Source organism: Ascaphus truei, chromosome 22, assembly GCF_040206685.1.
Source record: "Ascaphus truei isolate aAscTru1 chromosome 22, aAscTru1.hap1, whole genome shotgun sequence".
In the NCBI taxonomy this organism is placed as follows: Eukaryota; Metazoa; Chordata; class Amphibia; order Anura; family Ascaphidae; genus Ascaphus; species Ascaphus truei.
The window spans coordinates 12,859,569-12,884,184 of NC_134504.1; the positions used below are offsets into that span (position 1 = coordinate 12,859,569).

General features: G+C 54.4%; 1 protein-coding gene across 1 annotated transcript in view; it reads right to left on the reverse strand.

Moving 5' to 3' along the window:
* DNAH17 (dynein axonemal heavy chain 17) overlaps window positions 1-24,206 on the reverse strand; it is a 110,153-nt gene extending 85,947 nt beyond the window's left edge. The window contains exons 1-7 of the mRNA XM_075580015.1: window positions 24,098-24,206; window positions 12,780-13,198; window positions 12,269-12,465; window positions 10,689-10,881; window positions 10,503-10,602; window positions 8,036-8,121; window positions 4,769-4,894 (exon numbers count right to left, since the gene is read on the reverse strand). Of these exons, the coding sequence (XP_075436130.1) occupies window positions 4,769-4,894; window positions 8,036-8,121; window positions 10,503-10,602; window positions 10,689-10,881; window positions 12,269-12,465; window positions 12,780-13,121 (1,044 nt within the window). The 5' untranslated portion in view covers window positions 13,122-13,198; window positions 24,098-24,206. The remainder of the gene's footprint in view (window positions 1-4,768; window positions 4,895-8,035; window positions 8,122-10,502; window positions 10,603-10,688; window positions 10,882-12,268; window positions 12,466-12,779; window positions 13,199-24,097) is intronic.
* Between the last annotated feature and the right edge of the window lie 410 nt (window positions 24,207-24,616).

Here is a 24,616-nt window from a genome sequence, read left to right on the forward strand (position 1 = left end):
CCCCCCAGAGAAGCACTTCCCCATAGCAGAACACGCTCCTCTCATAGGTTATTGTCCTCACAAGAGAAACCTGCTATTACAATCCACATACAAGAACTTTTATATTTCTGTTAACTCCCTCAATAAAGTTGAAGAAAATAGAAGGACTTTGTGTAAAAAGGGGACGGGTTAAGCTTCATGGACTTACTCACATGCTACATATGAGCCTGGGTCCAGAATATACATACACAGACACACACGTGTGTCTATGTATGTATATCTATAGTGGTAGAGAGTGCAGTCCCCCTCTATACACACAAACACACACTCTACATCCCCCTTATTTATATATGTGATATATACAAGTGATATTCTTTATAGGGTACTAGCTGAGAGCCCCGGCGTTGCCCAGGATGTTTGTGGTGTGGGTGTGGCATTTGGGTGAGGAGTGGTCAACGCGGCCCATGTGCGGTGGTAGTGCTGCTGTGGCTGTACTGATGGTGATTGTATCGGTGTGCTGATTTGGGAGGGTTTGGTGCTGATGTGGGGGTGCGGATGTGGGTGTGCCGATGGGGGAGGTGCAAAGGTGCCGATGTGTGGGTGCTGATGGTGTTGATGGGGGCTGAGAATGGCGGGGAGCCGAGAATGCCAGTGTGCTGGGGGGGCATGGGATAGCGGTGTGTTGATGTGGTGGTGCTGGGGATAGTGTGTGTGTGTATACACGTGTGTGTGTGTATACATGTGTGTGTATACACGTGTGTGTGTGTGTATACGTGTGTGTATACACGTGTGTGTATACATGTGTGTGTGTATACATGTGTGTGTGTATACATTATGTGTATGTATACGTGTGTGTGTGTATACGTGTGTGTGTATGTCTACATGTGTGTGTGTGTATGTCTCCATGTGTGTGTGTACGTGTACATGTGTGTGAGTATACGTGTACATATGTGTGTGTACGTGTCTACGTGTACATGTGTGTGTGTCTACGTGCGTGTGTGTCTACGTGTGTGTATGTGTCTACGCGTGTGTGTGTGTGTGTGTCTATGTGTGTGTGTGTGTATACGTGTGTGTATACGTGTGTGTGTGTGTGTATACGTGTGTGTGTGTGTGTACGTGTGTGTGTGTGTGTGTACGTGTGTGTGTGTGTGTCTACGTGTGCCTGTGTGTATACGTGTGTGAATACGTGTGTGTACACGTGTGTGTTTGTACTTGTGTCTACATGTGTGTGTGTATACGTGTGTCTACGTGTGTGTGTATGCGTGCGCATACGTGTGTGTGTATACGTGTGTGTGTGTACGTGTGTATACGTGTGTGTATATACGTGTGTATACGTGTGTGTGTATATACGTGTGTCTGTGTGTATACGTGTGTCTGTGTGTATACGTGTGTCTGTGTGTATACGTGTGTCTGTGTGTATAGGTGTGTGTGTGTATAGGTGTGTGTGTGTATACGTGTATGTGTGTGTACGTGTGTCTGTGTGTGTACGTGTGTCTGTGTGTGTACGTGTGTCTGTGTGTGTACGTGTGTCTGTGTGTGTACGTGTGTCTGTGTGTGTACGTGTGTCTGTGTGTGTACGTGTGTCTGTGTGTGTACGTGTGTCTGTATGTACGTGTGTACGTGTGTACACGTGTCTGTGTGTCTACGTGTGTCTACATGTGTCTACATGTGTCTACATGTGTCTACATGTGTCTGTGTGTCTACGTGTGTCTGTGTGTCTACGTGTGTCTGTGTGTCTACGTGTGTCTGTGTGTCTGTGTGTATACGTGTGTCTGTGTGTATACGTGTGTGTGTGTATAGGTGTGTGTATGTATAGGTGTGTGTGTGTGTGTCTACGTGTGTGTGTGTGTGTCTGTCTACGTGTGTGTGTCTGTCTACATGTGTGTGTGTGTGTGTCTGTCTACATGTGTGTGTGTCTACATGTGTGTGTGTCTACATGTGTGTGTGTCTACATGTGTGTGTGTCTGTCGACGTGTGTGTGTGTGTGTGCCTACATGTGTGTGTGTGTGTGTGTGCCTACATGTGTGTGTGTGTGCCTACATGTGTGTGTGTGTGTGTGTGTGTGTGTGTGTGTGTGTGTGTGTGTGTGTGTGCCTACATGTGTGTGCCTACATGTGTGTGTCTACGTGTGTGTGTCTACGTGTGTGTGTGTGTGTGTGTGTGTGGCTGAGAAACCCGGCGTTGCCCGTGAGTTAAATTTCCCGCTAGGAGGAGAGGGAGAGCGGACGGAAGGAGAGGGAGAGCGGACGGAAGGAGAGGGAGAGCGGACAGGAGGGCGGACGGAGAGCGGACTGATAGCGGACGGGAGGGCGGACGGAGAGCGGACGGGAGGGCGGACGGGAGGGCGGACGGAGAGCTGGCGGGAGGGCGGGCGGTGAGCGGGCGGGAGAGCGGGCGGGAGGGCGGGCGGAGAGCGGGCGGGAGGGCTCTCCTCTCCACTCTCCCTGTATGTTTCTCCGCTCCCCCCTCTCTCTCCCCTCCTGCCCCCCCCATGTGACACAGACACACACACACACAGTGACACACACAGTGAGAGACACACACACAGTGTCACACACACACAGTGAGAGACACACACACAGTGAGAGACACACACACAGTGAGACACACACACACAGTGAGACACACACACACACAGTGACACACACACACACACACACACACACACACAGTGACACACACACACACACACACAGTGACACACACACACACACACGTCACCTCTCCTTCGGGGCGCCGCCATCTTAGGTGCCGCGTGTCCCCCCGCCGGGGAGGGAGGTGAGTGCGGGAGGGAGTAGAGCGGGAGGGAGGTGAGTGCGGGAGGGAGTGGAGCGGCTTCCGGCCGCCTCTTAGGTGCCGCGTGTGCCAACCCCCGCCAGGGAGGGAGTGGAGCGGGAGGGAATGGAGCGGCTTCTGGGCGCCTCTTAGGTGGGCGCGTGTCCCCCCGCCGGGGAGGGAATGGAGTGGGAGGTGAGTGGAGCGGGAGGGAATGGAGTGAGAGGGAGGTGAGTGGAGCGGGAGGGAGTGGAGCGGCTTCCGGGCGCCTCTTAGGTGGGCGCGTGTCCCCCCGCCTGGGAGGGACTGGGAGGGAATGGAGTGGGAGGTGAGTGGAGCGGGAGGGAATGGAGTGAGAGGGAGGTGAGTGGAGCGGGAGGGAGTGGAGCGGCTTCCGGGCGCCGCCAGGGAGGGAGTGGAGCGGGAGGGAATGGAGTGGGAGGGAGGTGAGTGTGATGGGGGGGGGGGGGGGAGAGGACAGAGAGGGTGTGTGTGTGTGTGTGTGTGTTTTTTTTTTTTTTTTGTGGACCTTTGGCCCGTCACTCCGCCTCAGGCCAATGCGAGGTGTGGGGGGCGGGCCAAGGGGGTGGTGTGAGTGTGTGAGGCCAATGAGAGGTGTGCGGGGGCGGGCGGCCCAAGGGACCAATGAGATTGCCGCTAGGGACACCGGACATCCAGGCAGGCAGGCAGGCAGGCAAACATACAGTGCTTTCACTAATATAGTATAAGATTGTAACAGGGATTTATCCCTGTTTAAATGAAGCAGCCTCAGAGCTCTTAGAATCCAGCAGAGATAGTTAATTGCAGCCACTCAATTAACTAGTCTCCACCTGGACTAATGAGAGCTCTGTAAAAAGCCTCATGTGAGACACAGGAGAGAGATTCCTTAGCAGAGAAGCCTGCACACAGACACTGACTTGAGTACAAAGGCTGTGCTGAGATCAAGACACCCAGACACCTATATTTCCTGGACACCGAGGACCCAGGAACCTGCCAGAGACTGACATGGAGGGCCACCTGCTTAAGGTACCTCCTGAGACTTTGGTGTGATAGGCTGATAATGGGAATATCCATCCAGTCCTGCACACAGGGTCTGGGGAAGTAAGTTAGCCCTTACAATGGGATAAGGGTTTGTTATTTTGTTGTTTTTGTATGTTTTGCCTGGATAAAGGAACAGGCTCAATAAAGCCAAGATATAATTTCACCCAAATCGGTCTCCATTATATGAACCTCTGCACACATCTCTTACAGATTATATATGTAAAGTGGGGGGCGCGCCCAAGAGTTTTTTTGGGGGGGCGTGGCGTTGCAGGGGCCCGCACTCTTCCCCAAGGCATTTAAATGAAATCCCGGGGGATCGCGTGAGGCCCCTGCAACTTTAAACTTACCTTGTCTCTGCCAGCGTCAGGACTCGTGTCCATGGCAACACGGCGTGACGTCACACACGTCAAATGACGTCGCGGGTCACGTGACATGACCCCGCGCGAGGTGGGGGGGGGGGGGCACACCTCCGGAGGTGAAGAGGCAGAGGGTGCGCAACAAAAAAGTTTGCGCGCCCCTGACACAGCATACATTCCTTCCACTGCAGCAAGGGATTCTGGGAAATTACATACAAATGGAAACACAATGTGTCACCTTTTGCCCGAAATCCATTTTACATGGAACCATTATAAGTAAATGCTCTGCTGTTCACACAGCTTTTAAGCGCACACACACACACACACACACACACACACACACACACATATTCACACATATTCACACACACACACACACACACATACATATACACACACTGCATCTCTCTCCTCTCCCCCCCCCCTGCACGCACACACACACACACACCTACACTGAGTGATACGGTGTGAACAACTTACTTAGGTATTTTAATACCATTTGTAAGAATGAATGACCGGGCCATACATGCCGTGTGTTGCTAAGCACAGGGTGATGATGACGAGGACAGTGTTACTGGGGGTTATCTGCCCGCTGCACATTCACATGGGAGTATTACCATCTCCACCAGCAGATTGCAAATCTCCTGCACTATGACGATGACCCTGGAAGACGTGTTGTAGTGCTGCGACTCAGCCCACACAAGGCAGACGGTGAACATCACATTGCTGATCAACGGAGGGAGCTGGCCAAACGAAAAACAGCAAATACTCATTTTAAAAAAAAACTTATTTTTAGTGTTAGATATCATGATTTTCTCAATCTCTAGCACGGTAACTGCACAGGGCTCTGGGAAAAGCTTCCCATTACCCGTTATCCTCCTGGACACTTAATATTTCACACGCTTATATCTCCGGACCTACGCATCAGATTTAAACATTTTAAATCGTTTTGGAAACTATAAGTAATTAAAAAACAATCATTGTAACCCCCCCCCCCACTAGTCCCTGCGCACTGCGGCTGTAACCCCCCACTAGTCCCTGCGCACTGCGGCTGTAACCCCCCCCCCCCACTAGTCCCTGCGCACTGCGGCTGTAACCCCCCCCACTAGTCCCTGCGCACTGCGGCTGTAACCCCCCCCCCCCACTAGTCCCTGCGGCTGTAACCCCCCCCCCCCCCACTAGTCCCTGCGCACTGTGGCTGTAACCCCCCCCCACACACACTAGTCCCTGCGGCTGTAACCCCCCCCCACTAGTCCCTGCGCACTGTGGCTGTAACCCCCCCCCCCCCACTAGTCCCTGCGCACTGCAGCTGTAACCCCCCCACTAGTCCCTGTGCACTGCGGCTGTAACCCCCCCACTAGTCCCTGCGCACTGCGGCTGTAAACCCCCCACTAGTCCCTGCGCACTGCGGCTGTAACCCCACTAGTCCCTGCGCACTGCGGCTGTAACCCCCCCACTAGTCCCTGCGCACTGCGACTGTAACCCCCCCCCCTCACTAGTCCCTGCGGCTGTAGCCCCTCCACTAGTCCCTGCGGCTGTAACCCCCCCACTAGTCCCTGCGGCTGTAACACCCCCACTAGTCCCTGCGCACTGCTTGTAACCCCCACTAGTCCCTGCACACTGCTTGTAACCCCCACTAGTCCCTGCGCACTGCTTGTAACTCCCACTAGTCCCTGCGCACCGCTTGTAACCCCCACTAGTCCCTGCGCACCGCTTGTAACCCCCACTAGTCCCTGCGCACTGCTTGTAACCCCCACTAGTCCCTGCGGCTGTAACCCCCCCACTAGTCCCTGCACACCGCTTGTAACCCCCACTAGTCCCTGCGCACCGCTTGTAACCCCCACTAGTCCCTGCGGCTGTAACCCCCCCACTAGTCCCTGCGCACCGCTTGTAACCCCCACTAGTCCCTGCGCACCGCTTGTAACCCCCACTAGTCCCTGCGCACCGCTTGTAACCCCCACTAGTCCCTGCGAACCGCTTGTAACCCCCACTAGTCCCTGCGCACCGCTTGTAACCCCCACTAGTCCCTGCGCACTGCTTGTAACCCCCACTAGTCCCTGCGCACTGCTTGTAACCCCCACTAGTCCCTGCGCACCGCTTGTAACCCCCCACTAGTCCCTGCGCACTGCTTGTAACCCCCACTAGTCCCTGCGCACCGCTTGTAACCCCCACTAGTCCCTGCGCACCGCTTGTAACCCCCACTAGTCCCTGCGCACCGCTTGTAACCCCCACTAGTCCCTGCGCACCGCTTGTAACCCCCACTAGTCCCTGCGCACCGCTTGTAACACCCACTAGTCCCTGCGCACTGCTTGTAACCCCCACTAGTCCCTGCGCACCGCTTGTAACCCCCACTAGTCCCTGCGCACTGCTTGTAACCCCCACTAGTCCCTGCGCACCGCTTGTAACCCCCACTAGTCCCTGCGCACCGCTTGTAACCCCCACTAGTCCCTGCGCACCGCTTGTAACCCCCACTAGTCCCTGCGGCTGTAACCCCCCCACTAGTCCCTGCGCACCGCTTGTAACCCCCACTAGTCCCTGCGCACCGCTTGTAACCCCCACTAGTCCCTGCGCACTGCTTGTAACCCCCACTAGTCCCTGCGCACTGCTTGTAACCCCCACTAGTCCCTGCGCACTGCTTGTAACCCCCACTAGTCCCTGCACACTGCTTGTAACCCCCACTAGTCCCTGCGCACCTCTTGTAACCCCCCCACTAGTCCCTGCGCACCGCTTGTAACCCCCACTAGTCCCTGCGCACCGCTTGTAACCCCCACTAGTCCCTGCACACTGCTTGTAACTCCCACTAGTCCCTGCGCACTGCTTGTAACCTCCCACTAGTCCCTGCACACTGCTTGTAGCCCCCCCACTAGTCCCTGCGCACCGCTTGTAACCCCCTCCCCACTAGTCCCTGCGCACCGCTTGTAACCCCCCCCCACTAGTCCCTGCGCACCACTTGTAACACCCCCCCACTAGTCCTGCACACTGCTTGTAACCCCCCACTAGTCCCTGCGCACCACTTGTAGCCCCCCCCACTAGTCCTGCACACTGCTTGTAGCCCCCCCACTAGTCCCTGTGCACTGCTTGTAACCCCCCCACTAGTCCCTGCGCACTGCTTGTAACCCCCCCACTAGTCCTGCACACTGCTTGTAGCCCCCTCCCACTAGTCCCTGCGCACTGCTTGTAACCCCCCCCACTAGTCCCTGCGCACTGCTTGTAACCCCCCCCACTAGTCCCTGCGCACTGCTTGTAACCCCCCCACTAGTCCTGCACACTGCTTGTAGCCCCCCCACTAGTCCTGCACACTGCTTGTAGCCCCCCCACTAGTCCTGCACACTGCTTGTAGCCCCCCCACTAGTCTCTGCACACTGCTTGTAGCCCCCCCATTAGTCCCTGCACACTGCTTGTAGCCCCCCACTAGTCCCTGCACACTGCTTGTAGCCCCCCCACTAGTCCCTGCGCACTGCTTGTAACCCCCCCACTAGTCCCTGCACACTGCTTGTAGCCCCCCCACTAGTCCCTGCACACTGCTTGTAGCCCCCCCACTAGTCCCTGCGCACTGCTTGTAACACCCCCCCCCCCCAATAGTCCCTGCACACTGCTTGTAGCCCCCCCACTAGTCCCTGCGCACTGCGGCTGTAACCCCCCCACTAGTCCCTGCGCACTGCTTGTAACCCCCCCCCCCCACTAGTCCCTGCACACTGCTTGTAGCCCCCCCACTAGTCCCTGCACACTGCTTGTAGCCCCCCCACTAGTCCCTGCACACTGCTTGTAGCCCCCCCACTAGTCCCTGCACACTGCTTGTAGCCCCCCCACTAGTCCTGCACACTGCTTGTAGCCCCCCCACTAGTCCCTGCGCACTGCGGCTGTAATATGTCTTGTATTCTCACCTCAGAAAACTCTGCCTGCTCCATTTCATCCAGTGTCACCATCAGTGGTTTTAGGTACAACACTATATCTCTGGCTTCCTGGAGACCTGCACAGATTATTCATCATAACATTATTCCCGGGTGTGCTGCGGGTTCTCCAGTGCAGACAGTGTGCAGAAACATAGCTGGAACGGAGATATCTTTCTGCTCACGGTTAGAATGGGACACAACACGCACAACTAAACATTCCTACTAACACGCACAACTAAACATTCCCACTAACACGCACAACTAAACATTCCCACTGACACGCACAACTAAACATTCCCACTGACACGCACAACTAAACATTCCCACTGACACGCACAACTAAACATTCCCACTGACACACACAACTAAACATTCCCACTAACACGCACAACTAAACATTCCCACTAACACGCACAACTAAACATTCCCACTGACACGCACAACTAAACATTCCCACTAACACGCACAACTAAACATTCCCACTAACACGCACAACTAAACATTCCCACTAACACGCACAACTAAACATTCCCACTAACACGCACAACTAAACATTCCCACTAACACACACAACTAAACATTCCCACTAACACGCACAACTAAACATTCCCACTGACACGCACAACTAAACATTCCCACTAACACGCACAACTAAACATTCCCACTAACACACACAACTAAACATTCCCACTAACACGCACAACTAAACATTCCCACTAACACGCACAACTAAACATTCCCACTAACACGCACAACTAAACATTCCCACTAACACGCACAACTAAACATTCCCACTAACACGCACAACTAAACATTCCCACTAACACGCACAACTAAACATTCCCACTAACACGCACAACTAAACATTCCCACTAACACGCACAACTAAACATTCCCACTAACACGCACAACTAAACATTCCCACTAACACGCACAACTAAACATTCCCACTAACACGCACAACTAAACATTCCCACTAACACGCACAACTAAACATTCCCACTAACACGCACAACTAAACATTCCCACTAACACGCACAACTAAACATTCCCACTGACACACACAACTAAACAAAACATTCCCACTAACACACACAACTAAACATTCCCACTGACACGCACAACTAAACATTCCCACTAACACGCACAACTAAACATTCCCACTAACACACACAAGTAAACATTCCCACTAACACACACAACTAAACATTCCCACTAACATGCACAACTAAACATTCCCACTAACACACACAAGTAAACATTCCCACTAACACACACAACTAAACATTCCCACTAACACACACAACTAAACATTCCCACTAACACGCACAACTAAACATTCCCACTAACACACACAACTAAACATTCCCACTGACACACACAACTAAACATTCCCACTGACACACACAACTAAACATTCCCACTGACACGCACAACTAAACATTCCCACTAACACGCACAACTAAACATTCCCACTAACACACACAACTAAACATTCCCACTGACACGCACAACTAAACATTCCCACTGACACGCACAACTAAACATTCCCACTGACACACACAACTAAACATTCCCACTGACACACACAACTAAACATTCCCACTGACACGCACAACTAAACATTCCCACTAACACGCACAACTAAACATTCCCACTGACACGCACAACTAAACATTCCCACTGACACACACAACTAAACATTCCCACTGACACACACAACTAAACATTCCCACTGACACGCACAACTAAACATTCCCACTAACACGCACAACTAAACATTCCCACTAACACGCACAACTAAACATTCCCACTGACACGCACAACTAAACATTCCCACTGACACGCACAACTAAACATTCCCACTAACACGCACAACTAAACATTCCCACTAACACGCACAACGTCACACTGCAAATCCCAACTGTGACAGCCTCCTCCTGAGGTGAGTTTCAGGACTCAGGATGTTTGTGCCGATATGCAGCAAACACAGCACATTTCCAATGTAACCTCGTACTCCCTCCCACACGCAATCTCTCCTCCTCCCTCATTCCCACCTCCAATACTTCTCCCGGGCTTCACCCCGACTGTGAGACTCCGTACCCCACACCCTCACACTCCCCCCCCACCATTCACACTTTATATGTTCCCTGAAACACCCCCCCCCCGCCCCCCTTAGGAGTCCTACCCAGCACCCTGCTGCGGTTATTACCCCACTGAGTGGCCATATACCCCCACCTATCCTAGTGTCCTCTCTCTCCCACCTCATTACCTATTGTTTCAAGTTGTATGTATTTTAATGTTTCATTCTTGTCCTCGCCCCCACATGGTACTGCGCTGCGGGGTATGTTGGCGCCATATAACTAAAAGATGGTAATAATAATAATAAACTGGCAATCTGAATGTAATGGATCAGTGGGTTGCGCTAAGTGTACATTTGGCAAGAGGAAGATTTTACCTGCATCGACATCCCTGATGACATTGAGGAGTACCGGCCAGTACGTGCTCTGCGCCCGCTTCAGAATCTCCGCTATCTTACGCATGCTCTGGGATTGCAGCTGGAAGGGAAATGACACGAGACGTACAGAATTGGGCGAAACACCCAAACGAGAAACGATGACGGGGAAATCAAGAGGGAAAATACCTGGTCATTGATACATTCCACGTTCATCAGCCGTGCTTTCCAGAAGTCGAACTCGACATTCGGCAGCGGGTTGAGCCCGTCTAAAAGAGGCTGGGCCGAATCTTTGCTCAGCACTTCCCTCACCTGGTGAGACCATTCAATAACCACCGTCTCCATGGCATGCACCAAGGAGCTGTTAATGTATGCAGGCAGCCTGAAACATACACACACATATACTGTATAGCAAGAAGTGTGGGCAGGGCGCGGGTCCAAAATACAACTTCAAGTGTCACCCGACTTTAAAGCAGCAATCCCCTCCAATGTAGGTTTTTGTTTAACATAGCTGAGGGGGTCCGCCAGGTCGCCAGTAGGAAGTTGCAATGTTATGTGGCAGCTTTTTTATTGGCTGGATGGAGCAGGACCAGAAAGCTATGTTCTGCCTGGGAGGGAATAGGAAGATCTCGGGAACCTGGGTCCCTCGGAGATCAGGTGGACCTCAAATCAGCTCTGGGGGGGACCCTCTGGTTCTGGGAAACCCCCCTTCCTCCCCCCCAAAAGAGACAGCCAATGCGGACTGCTGCTTTACGTTAGAAGGAGAAAGTTAGATGGGGGGTCGCATGCTCAGCTCAGTTCTCAACTGAATCCCACATGGCCGAAGCTCATTCCATAAGCAGGAGGCTTCACAGGGGCGCGCGTATATTCGCAAAGTCATTATAAAAATAACACAGCTGTGGTGGAAGGAAAATAATAAAACAATACAAAGAAAGGGGCAATCAGTGCTGGCGACTCCTTACCTCGGTTTAGGGCATCTGGTCGCAACCAAATATCCGCCGCCGTTTCGCTGCAAGTGACGTCGCCACCGGGACACTCAGCCGCTGTCCGTTTCGCACTAAATCCCTAACCTTACACTAAACCCCTAATCCTAACGCTACCGCATACCCTAAAAACCTTAACCTTTACCCTAAACCCCTAATCCTAACGCTACCGCCTACCCTAATAACCGTAGCGAGTGTTTGTGCTGTCACGCGCTCTGGAGTTGCACTTACAGAGAGTTTGATCTTTTACGGTGTTCCGCCGTGGGAGGAGATCAAAGTGTGGAGTTGACGCCTGGCACTTCGGTGGGGACCCAGAGATAAGGGAAATGGGCCTCTTACCTCCTGTAGTGGTCCCTCCAATAGATGCAGTGCATTGAAAGGCAATCCAAGATGTGACGGCCTAAAAACCTTAACCTTGCCCTAAACCCCTAATCTTAACCCCAAATACTAACGCTACCGCCTACCCAGAAAACCTTAACCCCTTACCCTAAAACCCCTAAAGTTATCCCCCTACCCGCTAAACCCCTAAAGTTATCCCCCCAACCTAACCGCTAAAACTCCTAAAGTTATCCCCCCACCCTAATCGCTAAAACCCCTAAAGTTATCCCCCCCACCCTAACCGCTAAACACCTAAAGCTATCCCCTAACCGCTAAAACCCCTAAAGTTATCCCCTTACCCTAAACGCACGACCTGGTCACGACCAAATGTCCCATTCTGCTTTCCGTCTGTTCTTGGTTTGCTTCCTGTATGAGGAGGTAGTGGCATGCTCCACGGTCTGAACATACCTGTCTGCATCACTATCCGTTGACATATCCAGGCTCTCCATTTTCTCGGGGAGGGCTAGCAGAGTCTTCCCCTTCATCTTCCCACTCATGACAAACATCTCATTCTTCAGCCTGTAAACTCTTTTGACCACATCTTCAGAGACCACTCTGGGCCAGCCACTCATATTCTCACTGCTCATAAACAGGGAGTAAATAACCTGAAAGAGAAATAGATTTATTTACTTCAAGAAGAAGCTTTGCGGAGCAAAATAGTATTGCCTATGTATAGATTGAAAACAGTTGAGCGCTTCTGCCTACAGCACGCCAGTTACATGGCACAACATGACAATCATGTGCCAGAATAAAGCTTATGTATGGAAGCCAAACAAAGATTTCAATAAAGTATTCAATGTTTCTGCACCAAGTCAGTCACATAAATTAATCTGCCTGTTACTTCCCTGAACAGAAAGCAGCTACATTCTGCAAGCAGTGTCCGGGCTCTGCCACGTTTGTGTAAATAGTCTGAACGCACCTCTTCCACGACCGCCATGAGCTGCTCCACGGGAGCGCTGCTGAGGTCTCCAGCCATGAGGGCAGCCTGGATGTTCCCCTTCGTAATGTTCTCCGCCTTCTTTTTCACGAAGTAGACCCCCTTGTTCTTCAGCACGGCAGGGAAACCGATGGCGGGAGAAAGTAGTCCGGCTGGGTTGGTGGAAATCACCAGGACCAGCACGTCCGGCTTCTCGAAGAAGTCACTGATCAGAAGGCAGTTGGCCTCAGAGCCCACCAATTTTGTCCACTTGTCTGGCTTCAGCTTCATAGACATGAGGGTATAATCCTGCAAGAACTCCAGCCTTTTGTCCGCAGGATCCATCTTATTTAGTTACCGGCCTTCTAATACACAGGAATATGTATGTACCCTTGTGACAAGCTCAGGTTTGCTCTTCCATCCTGTAAATAACAATACATGTATTTTATGATCGTGATAGGAAAAACTGGGTCAGATTATGGTGCAAAATAATGTTTTCCATATGATTGTTTTACCGGTAGGATCTGGCTTAGTTTGTCGTTATTTTACGGTTATATTATAGTGTCAACAGCACGATTCATTTCATAAAACCCTTTGAAAAAAAGATTGCGTGTCCCCAAGACTAAGTATAAAGAAGTAAATGTTCAGGGGTAAATACCCAGTGCAGAACATTTTCTTTCAAAGAGGGAGAAAAGATCTTTTAAAAGGACCAAGCCCTGATAAAGGAATAATACAGGAAGGAAGCTCTTGCATTAAACGCACACGAGTTGTGCTTGCTATAAAGCGGTACCCTGTGCTTTCTAGAACAGGCTCCCCCTGGTGGTGATGCAGGGTTTCATGGATGATTCATTGGGGTGAGATACATTTCTTGTGTAATAACGGTTTATTTCAGGGTGCACTTTGTTCAGGAGGGATCTCTCATCGGTATCTGCACTTGGTCAGCAGCACATTGAGTTCATCAGCTGTTTAATATAATCTGTTTGCAACCTATTTACTTACTTTGTTATACAGTACCCACATACCAGCTTCACATTGTAAAGCCTCACTGATGAGACCCAAAAGGTTGAAAGAGCGGTCTGTGAGTAGGTTTACTGGCTCTGCACTTATTTAACCCAGGCTGTGCTGGAAAAGCTGTGTAATACGGCAGGCGGAACTTTACAATCCATGTTAATGAAAATCTCACGTTGTGACACATTCACGCGTCAGACAGGTCTGCAACCCTGCCCTTCCCCATTATCTCTTAACCTACAATGCATCCACTGCAGCGAGGGATTCTGGGAAATGACATGCAAGGACCCCTATAAGTTTATGCCTGCCGCATTACACAGCTTTTCAGCACAGCATGGGTTAAAGTGCAGAGCCAATAACCCTACTCACAGACAGCTGTTTATACTGGCTTTGCAATGTGAAGCTGGGATAGGTTTCAGCCACACGTTAAATAAGTTATCGTGGGTAACAAAGTGACAAAAAACACCACTGTATACAGTAGCGCAAATGAAAATCTCAGTTGTGAGGACATTCACGTGTCAGACAGGTCTGCAACCCTGCCCTTCCCCATTATCTCTTAACATACAATGCATCCACTGCAGCGAGGGATTCTGGGAAATGACATGCAAGGACCCCTATAAGTTTATGCCTGCCGCATTACACAGCTTTTCAGCACAGCATGGGTTCAAGTGCAGAGCCAATAACCCTACTCACAGACAGCTATTTATACTGGCTTTGCAATGTGAAGCTGGGATAGGTTTCAGCCACACGTTAAATAAGTTATCGTGGGTAACAAAGTGACAAAAAACACCACTGTATACAGTAGCGCAAATGAAAATCTCAGTTGTGAGGACATTCACGTGTCAGACAGGTCTGCAACCCTGCCCTTCCCCATTCTCCTACATACAGTGCTACCACTGCACTCTAATCCAGCTTAGTAACAGGTCACTCACTGCGAGTGCTCATTTGCATGTCATTACCCAGAATCCCCAGCTGCAGTGGAAGCATTGTATGCTAAGAGATAATGGGGAAAGACGGGGTTACAGACCTGTCCGAGACGTGAATGTGCTCACAAGTGGGGATTTACATTTGCTGTAAACTATTTACAAATTGAGTACAGAATTCGCAGGGGGAGTTTCAGACTTTCATGTGACTTCAATGTGTTTACTTTGTCTGTAATTACAGCTATTGGGCAAATACTGATCATCTGACCGTGTTATATATTCAATGTGTACAGTATAGGAATTAAATGTTTCAAATCTTGTATTGGCACATGAATAAACATCGAGGTGAGATACAAATCCTGACAATTACTATCATTCATGAAATATATGAACTGTGCAGCCCCCTTTGGGAGCTACAATGTAATATAAAGGGTTAACGGCCTTCATGGGTTAACTGGGTGGGATCACGTTGGAATTGCCCTGCCCTATCATGTGATGTATGGTGTCTTGAGACCAGTGATGTCACCATAGGGAGATAGAAGGGTATAAATAGCTCCACCCAATGTTCTAGAAGCAGGTTCCTCTGCGTTGTGCAGAGGGCCTCACTGTGAGTCCTGTAAATGTTTAAGTGTATAGATAAGTATGTTAAGAGAGTCTTGTGCCTGTGCCCTATTTAGTTAGCGCCTGTTGTACTGGATAATGATTGTTGTCATGCTGGGGATGGAGGATGCATATGCTTAATAGGAGTCCTCAGAGTAGAAGCTCCGGAGCATAATCGAATCAGCCCCATCGGAAACCATCAACAAACTACTGATCCCGTATGCATGGAGGAGGTATGCCGTACGCAGTACCGGGATACTGATCCCAGAGAGGGTATAGTGTATTCCCAGCAGGGGCCCTCTTGAGATGAGGCATTACGGGCCACTATGCGTTCCCAACTCCCCCCCCCCCTAAATTATAAAGTGCAGCGGGTGACAGGATGACACGGCCTGTGTAAACATATACAGTATGTACTGCAAAGCACTAGTGACAGAACAACATGCCCTATATAAACCCGTATATACAGAGGTACTGTAGAACAACATGCCCTATATAAACCCGTATATACAAAGGCACTGCGGGACATGCCCTATATAAACCTGTAAATACAGAGGTACTGCGGGATAACATGTCCTTAGGGTCACCCAGTTACCCACCAAAAGTACATACCTTCAGGTCTCTCTCTGTGCTAGCCACAAGCAGTGGCGTAGCTAGACATGCGCGGGCCCCTGGGCAAAAACATTTTCAGGGCCCCAATAATGTTAATACTGACAGCAATTTTTTCTCCCCCCCATCTTCTCCCTGATTCTCTCTCATTTTCTCTCCCCATCCCTCCTCCTCTTCATCATCATCCGCTCTCCCCCTCATCACCAGCTCTCCCCCTTCATCATCATCACCACCATCTCTCTGTAAGGATGCGGGGCTCGCGGCGCTCACGACGCGACCCCCCCTTACCTCCAAATGCCCCCGCTGCCGTGGGACGGTTCCCTCGCCGCTCCCAGCCTGCCTCCGCTGTGCGGGGGCGCTCCCCGCGCTCCCAACGGATCGGCGCTGCCCCGCGGACTCTCGGAGCGCTGGCGGCCTAATCTGGTCCCGGGCGTGCGCTCACCAACCTTACAGAGCGCGCGCCGGGCAAGGATAATTTATTCACTGCACTAGCCGTGAAACCACGCCCCCAATCCTCACACAGGCTACCACCTAACCCTAAAGCTCCCCACCTGGCTGCCTATCATAGGAACCAATCCAGGACAGCTCCTTGTGCTCCTCCAGGACTGCCTCCGTTCCCTATTGGTCAGCCGCAATATATAGTACCTGTCTTGCCTCTCTCACATCGCTCGACATAGTCTCCACGGCGGATGTCTACTCTGGCACTTTCTCTCTTTGTTTATTCAGGTCACGACCCGGCTTGGCGGATTGCACTCTCTGGCTCTGGACCCCGGCTCTCAACTGACCTCGCTGCCTCTTACGCCCCTTGACCTCTGCTTGGACATCGACCTTCCGGAACTCTCCCTGACCTTGGCTAACGGCAACGACTACGGCTCTTCTTTACCGGAACCGGCAAGTATTGCTACAGCTATTACCACCTGGCCTGGCAACGCCTAAAACACCACACTCCGGACACGCTCCTTTTGCTGCGGGTGCGTGCACATATACGTCCCCACCTCAGTATAAGGGACGGGTCTGGTCTGCGGGCAGCACCGGCGTAACACTCTCCCACTCATCACCATCTCTCCCCCTCATCATCATCACCATCAGCTCTCCCCATCATCATAATCTCTATCCTCCCTCATGCCTACCTGTTGGTGATAAGAGACAGGCAGGTGGAGATGGTATGCGGTGGCGCCGGCCCCCCGGTGTTAAACAGAGGATAAGCGGCAGAGGAATCAGCAGTTGTTACTGAGGCAGAGCAGGACAGCCGGGGCACACTCTAGTGGTCTGACCCGGAAGTGTTTCTTACTTCCCATGTCTGCTGCTAGAGGGCGCTCCTCCCCCCGACCGTCCTGCTCTGCCTCAGTAACAACTGCTGATTCCTCTGCCGGCTTATCCTCTGCTTAACACCGGGGGCCGGCGCCACCGCATACCATCTCTCCCTGCCAGTCTGAAGAGAGAGACGAGCAGCCAACAGGGGTGGGGGGAGAGAGCCCCCGTCCCCCCCCAAGAGCACGGGCCCCCGGATTTGCCCCATGTCACAAGTCTACCATTCATCCACACCAGTCTAGCGAGTGCAATACTCTGGGTATTCTATACTCTCCCCGTCTATGAGGAGAGGTGCCTCTTTTGTTATATACAGAGATACTGCGGGATAACATGCCCTATATAAGCCCGTATATACAGAGGTACCGTAGAACATGCCCTATATAAACCCGTATATACAGAGGTACTGCGGGACACCATGTCCTATATAAATAGGATAAGGTATATACCCTCCTCCCCCAGGCCCTGTGAGATATATAATATAGGGTATATACCTGCCGGGCCTTGTGATATATATATATATATATATATACTGTATATAATAAAATATAATCAAAGGTGCAAACGAAATAAGTTTAAATTTAGGAGGAGGAATAATCCACTAGTCCTGGGGAGGCCATACAGATTTACCTGGCTACGGAAGATCTGTGAATCCTGTGGTGACGAGCTACACCCGCAGACCTTGCTGCCTGCCTACTGCCCAGTGAATCCGGCCGCGGAGGATCGGTGCTGCCACACGGCACAGCCCGATATACCTGCGGACATCTTATTCCGGTGGCAGGGCCGTTCCGGCTACATGTTTCATTCATTCCAGCAGACTGCTTGCTTTTCCCAGCTTCCCTACCACTGCCGTGCTCACGGGGGTCCCAGCTTCCCTACCACTGCCGTGCTCACGGGGGTCTCAGTGTCCCTACCACTGCCGTGCTCACGGGGGTCTCAGCTTCCCTACCACTGCCGTGCTCACAGGGGTCCCAGCTTCCCTACCACTGCCGTGCTCACGGGGGTCCCAGCTTCCCTACCACTGCCGTGCTCACGGGGGTCCCAGCTTCCCTACCACTGCCGTGCTCACGGGGGTCCCAGCTTCCCTACCACTGCCGTGCTCACGGGGGTCTCAGTGTCCCTACCACTGCCGTGCTCACGGGGGTCTCAGCTTCCCTACCACTGCCGTGCTCACGGGGGTCCCAGCTTCCCTACCACAGCCGTGCTCACGGGGGTCCCAGCTTCCCTACCACTGCCGTGCTCACGGGGGTCCCAGCTTCCCTACCACTGCCGTGCTCACGGGGGTCCCAGCTTCCCTACCACTGCCGTGCTCACGGGGGTCCCAGCTTCCCTACCACTGCCGTGCTCACGGGGGTCCCAGCTTCCCTACCACTGCCGTGCTCACGGGGGTCCCAGCTTCCCTACCACTGCCGTGCTCACGGGGGTCCCAGCTTCCCTACCACAGCCGTGCTCACGGGGGTCCCAGCTTCCCTACCACTGCCGTGCTCACGGGGGTCCCAGCTTCCCTACCACTGCCGTGCTCACGGGGGTCCCAGCTTCCCTACCACTGCCGTGCTCACGGGGGGTCCCAGCTTCCCTACCACAGCCGTGCTCACGGGGGTCCCAGCTTCCCTACCACTGCCGTGCTCACGGGGGTCCCAGTGTCCCTACCACAGCCGTGCTCACGGGGGTCCCAGCTTCCCTACCACTGCCGTCCTCACGGGGGTCCCAGCTTCCCTACCACTGCCGTGCTCACGGGGGTCCCAGCTTCCCTACCACTGCCGTGCTCACGGGGGTCCCAGCTTCCCTACCACTGCCGTGCTCACGGGGGTCCCAGCTTCCCTACCACTGCCGTGCTCACGGGGGTCCCAGCTTCCCTACCACTGCCGTGCTCACGGGGGTCCCAGCTTCCCTACCACTGCCGTGCTCACGGGGGTCCCAGCTTCCCTACCACTGCCGTGCTCACGGGGGTCCCAGCTTCCCTACCACTGCTGTGCTCACGGGGGTCCCAGCGTCCCTACCACTGCCGTGCTCACGGGGGTCCCAGCTTCCCTACCACTGCCGTGCTCACGGGGGTCCCAGCTTCCCTACCACTGCCGTGCTCACGGGGGTCCCAGCTTCCCTACCACTGCCGTGCTCACGGGGGTCCCAGCTTCCCTACCACTGCCGTGCTCACGGGGGTCCCAGCTTCCCTACCACTGCCGTGCTCACGGGGGTCCCAGCTTCCCTACCACTGCCGTGCTCACGGGGGTCCCAGCTTCCCTACCACTGCCGTGCTCACGGGGGTCCCAGCGTCCCTACCACTGCCGTGCTCACGGGGGTCCCAGCTTCCCTACCACTGCCGTGCTCACGGGGGTCCCAGCTTCCCTACCACTGCCGAGCTCACGGGGGTCCCAGCTTCCCTACCACTGCCGTGCTCACGGGGGTCCCAGCTTCCCTACCACTGCCGAGCTCACGGGGGTCCCAGCTTCCCTACCACTGCCGTGCTCACGGGGGGTCCCAGCTTCCCTACCACTGCCGTGCTCACGGGGGTCCCAGCTTCCCTACCACTGCCGTGCTCACGGGGGTCCCAGCTTCCCTACCACTGCCGTGCTCACGGGGGTCCCAGCTTCCCTACCACTGCCGTGCTCACGGGGGTCCCAGCTTCCCTACCACTGCCGTGCTCACGGGGGTCCCAGCTTCCCTACCACTGCCGTGCTCACGGGGGTCCCAGCTTCCCTACCACTGCCGTGCTCACGGGGGTCTCAGCTTCCCTACCACTGCCGTGCTCACGGGGGTCCCAGCTTCCCTACCACTGCCGTGCTCACGGGGGTCCCAGCTTCCCTACCACTGCCGTGCTCACGGGGGTCCCAGCTTCCCTACCACTGCCGTGCCCACGGGGGTCCCAGCTTCCCTACCACTGCCGTGCTCACGGGGGTCCCAGCTTCCCTACCACTGCCGTGCTCACGGGGGTCCCAGCTTCCCTACCACAGCCGTGCTCACGGGGGTCCCAGCTTCCCTACCACTGCCGTGCTCACGGGGGTCTCAGCGTCCCTACCACTGCCGTGCCCACGGGGGTCCCAGCTTCCCTACTACTGCCGTGCCCACGGGGGTCCCAGCTTCCCTACCACTGCCGTGCTCACGGGGGTCCCAGCTTCCCTACCACTGCCGTGCCCACGGGGGTCCCAGCTTCCCTACCACTGCCGTGCTCACGGGGGTCCCAGCTTCCCTACCACTGCCGTGCTCACGGGGGTCCCAGCTTCCCTACCACTGCCGTGCTCACGGGGGTCTCAGCTTCCCTACCACTGCCGTGCTCACGGGGGTCCCAGCTTCCCTACCACTGCCGTGCTCACGGGGGTCCCAGCTTCCCTACCACTGCCGTGCTCACGGGGGTCCCAGCTTCCCTACCACAGCCGTGCTCACGGGGGTCCCAGCTTCCCTACCACTGCCGTGCTCACGGGGGTCCCAGCTTCCCTACCACTGCCGTGCCCACGGGGGTCCCAGCTTCCCTACCACTGCCGTGCTCACGGGGGTCCCAGCTTCCCTACCACTGCCGTGCCCACGGGGGTCCCAGCTTCCCTACCACTGCCGTGCTCACGGGGGTCCCAGCTTCCCTACCACTGCCGTGCTCACGGGGGTCCCAGCTTCCCTACCACTGCCGTGCTCACGGGGGTCCCAGCGTCCCTACCACTGCCGTGCTCACGGGGGTCCCAGCTTCCCTACCACTGCCGTGCTCACGGGGGTCCCAGCTTCCCTACCACTGCCGTGCTCACGGGGGTCCCAGCTTCCCTACCACTGCCGTGCTCACGGGGGTCCCAGCGTCCCTACCACTGCCGTGCTCACGGGGGTCCCAGCTTCCCTACCACTGCCGTGCTCACGGGGGTCCCAGCTTCCCTACCACTGCCGTGCTCACGGGGGTCCCAGCTTCCCTACCACTGCCGTGCTCACGGGGGTCCCAGCTTCCCTACCACTGCCGTCCTCACGGGGGTCCCAGCTTCCCTACCACTGCCGTGCTCACGGGGGTCCCAGCTTCCCTACCACTGCCGTGCTCACGGGGGTCCCAGCTTCCCTACCACTGCCGTGCTCACGGGGGTCCCAGCTTCCCTACCACTGCCGTGCTCACGGGGGTCCCAGCTTCCCTACCACTGCCGTGCTCACGGGGGTCCCAGCTTCCCTACCACTGCCGTCCTCACGGGGGTCCCAGCTTCCCTACCACTGCCGTGCTCACGGGGGTCCCAGCTTCCCTACCACTGCCGTGCTCACGGGGGTCCCAGCTTCCCTACCACTGCCGTGCTCACGGGGGTCCCAGCTTCCCTACCACTGCCGTGCTCACGGGGGTCCCAGCGTCCCTACCACTGCCGTGCTCACGGGGGTCCCAGCTTCCCTACCACTGCCGTGCTCACGGGGGTCCCAGCTTCCCTACCACTGCCGTGCTCACGGGGGTCCCAGCTTCCCTACCACTGCCGTGCTCACGGGGGTCCCAGCGTCCCTACCACTGCCGTGCTCACGGGGGTCCCAGCTTCCCTACCACTGCCGTGCTCACGGGGGTCCCAGCTTCCCTACCACTGCCGTGCTCACGGGGGTCCCAGCTTCCCTACCACTGCCGTGCTCACGGGGGTCCCAGCTTCCCTACCACTGCCGTGCTCACGGGGGTCCCAGCTTCCCTACCACTGCCGTGCTCACGGGGGTCCCAGCTTCCCTACCACTGCCGTGCTCACGGGGGTCCCAGCTTCCCTACCACTGCCGTGCTCACGGGGGTCCCAGCTTCCCTACCACTGCCGTGCTCACGGGGGTCCCAGCTTCCCTACCACTGCCGTGCTCACGGGGGTCCCAGCTTCCCTACCACTGCCGTGCTCACGGGGGTCCCAGCTTCCCTACCACTGCCGTGCTCACGGGGGTCTCAGCGTCCCTACCACTGCCGTGCTCACGGGGGTCCCAGCTTCCCTACCACTGCCGTGCTCACGGGGGGTCCCAGCTTCCCTACCACTGCCGTGCTCACGGGGGTCCCAGCTTCCCTACCACTGCCGTGCCCACGGGGGTCCCAGCTTCCCTACCACTGCCGTGCTCACGGGGGTCCCAGCTTCCCTACCACTGCCGTGCCCACGGGGGTCCCAGCTTCCCTACCACTGCCGTGCTCACGGGGGTCCCAGCTTCCCTACCACTGCCGTGCTCACGGGGGTCCCAGCTTCCCTACCACTGCCGTGCTCACGGGGGTCCCAGCGTCCCTACCACTGCCGTGCTCACGGGGGGTCCCAGCTTCCCTACCACTGCCGTGCTCACGGGGGTCCCAGCTTCCCTACCACTGCCGTGCTCACGGGGGTCCCAGCTTCCCTACCACTGCCGTGCTCACGGGGGTCCCAGCGTCCCTACCACTGCCGTGCTCACGGGGGTCCCAGCTTCCCTACCACTGCCGTGCTCACGGGGGTCTCAGCGTCCCTACCACTGCCGTGCTCACGGGGGTCCCAGCTTCCCTACCACTGCCGTGCTCACGGGGGTCCCAGCTTCCCTACCACTGCCGTGCTCACGGGGGGTCCCAGCTTCCCTACCACTGCCGTGCTCACGGGGGTCCCAGCTTCCCTACCACTGCCGTGCTCACGGGGGTCTCAGCGTCCCTACCACTGCCGTCCTCACGGGGGTCCCAGCTTCCCTACCACTGCCGTGCTCACGGGGGTCCCAGCTTCCCTACCACTGCCGTGCTCACGGGGGTCCCAGCTTCCCTACCACTGCCGTGCTCACGGGGGTCCCAGCTTCCCTACCACTGCCGTGCTCACGGGGGTCCCAGCTTCCCTACCACTGCCGTGCTCACGGGGGTCCCAGCTTCCCTACCACTGCCGTGCTCACGGGGGTCCCAGCTTCCCTACCACTGCCGTGCTCACGGGGGTCCCAGCTTCCCTACGTTAATTCTCTATATAATTGCGGGTATATACCACATGTGATATAATATTGGATAAATACCCCCCGTGTGATATATATAATATAAGGTGTATACCCCGTGTGATATATATAATATAGGGGGTATACCCGTGATATATATATAATATACCGTGTGATATGTATACTATAGGGTATATACCCCCATGAGATAGATATATATATATCTATATATATATATAGATATATATATATAATATAGGGTATAAACCCCCGTGTTATATATATATATATATATTATACTAAGCAGGGGTGCGCAAACTCTTCCCCCTGCGCACCCCTGCCTGCTCTCCTTACCGGCTGGCGCCCTCCTCCTTCTTTGTCCTCGGCGTCAAATGACGCACGTTGCCATGACGTCCCCGAAGACAAGGTAGGAGACATTGCAGAGGCCTCACGCGATCCCCCCGGCATTTCATTTAAATGCGGTGGGGAAGAGCACGGGGCCTCTGCAACCGCCCGCGCCCCCCCAGACAAATCTTGCGCCCCCCACTTTGTGCACCCTTGTAATATATATAACATAGGGTATATACCCTGTGTGATATATATATAATACAGGGTACATATCCTGTGTGATATATATAATATAGCAGGGTATATACCCCCATGTAATATATATATATATATATATATATATATATATATATATATACCAACTTGTGATATAATATAGGGTATATAACCCCCCGTGTGATATATTTAATATAGGGTATATAACCCCTGTGTGATATATACAATATAGGGTATATAACCACCGTGTGATCTATATAATAGTGTATATACCCCCGTGTGATATGTACAATATGGGTTATATAAGCCCCCGTGTGATATATATAATATAGAGTATATAACCCCCGTGTGATATATGTACAATATAGGTTATATAAGCCCCCGTGTGATATATATATATAATATAGAGTATATACCCCCCGTGTGATATATGTACAATATAGGTTATATAAGCCCCCGTGTGATATATAGAGTATATACCCCCGGGCTCCGCTGGGAAATTCTCCTCAGGTAAATTGGCGGGAATCGGCAGGAGGAGCGACCGGACGCGTCCACCCGGGGCGGAGCTGCGGGGGAGAGTTACGAAGCTCCGTTTCTGTCCCACCCCTGCGGCTGTGGGATCTACAGGGGGACCGTGGCGCTAACAGCCCGTTATGATTGTAGGCGATGCAGCCGAGAGCTGAACTGTGCATCAAACCCCCCCCCCGGACAATGGTACATTCCGGGCACGTTCGGGAGCTAGCAAGTGACTGTCACTGTAACCATGGAGACAAATAAGTACTGCGTGTCAATCATCTGTCCCATAAAACAGATTTTACCCCAATAACGGTGTGTACCTCAATAAGTGTGTGTACCTCAATAACACAGCCTTTACCTCAGTAACTGTGTACCTCAATAAGTGTGTGTACCTCAATAACACAGCCTTTACCTCAGTAACAGTGTGTACCTCAACAACACAGCCTTTACCCCGATAACACAGCTTGTACCCCAATAACAGCC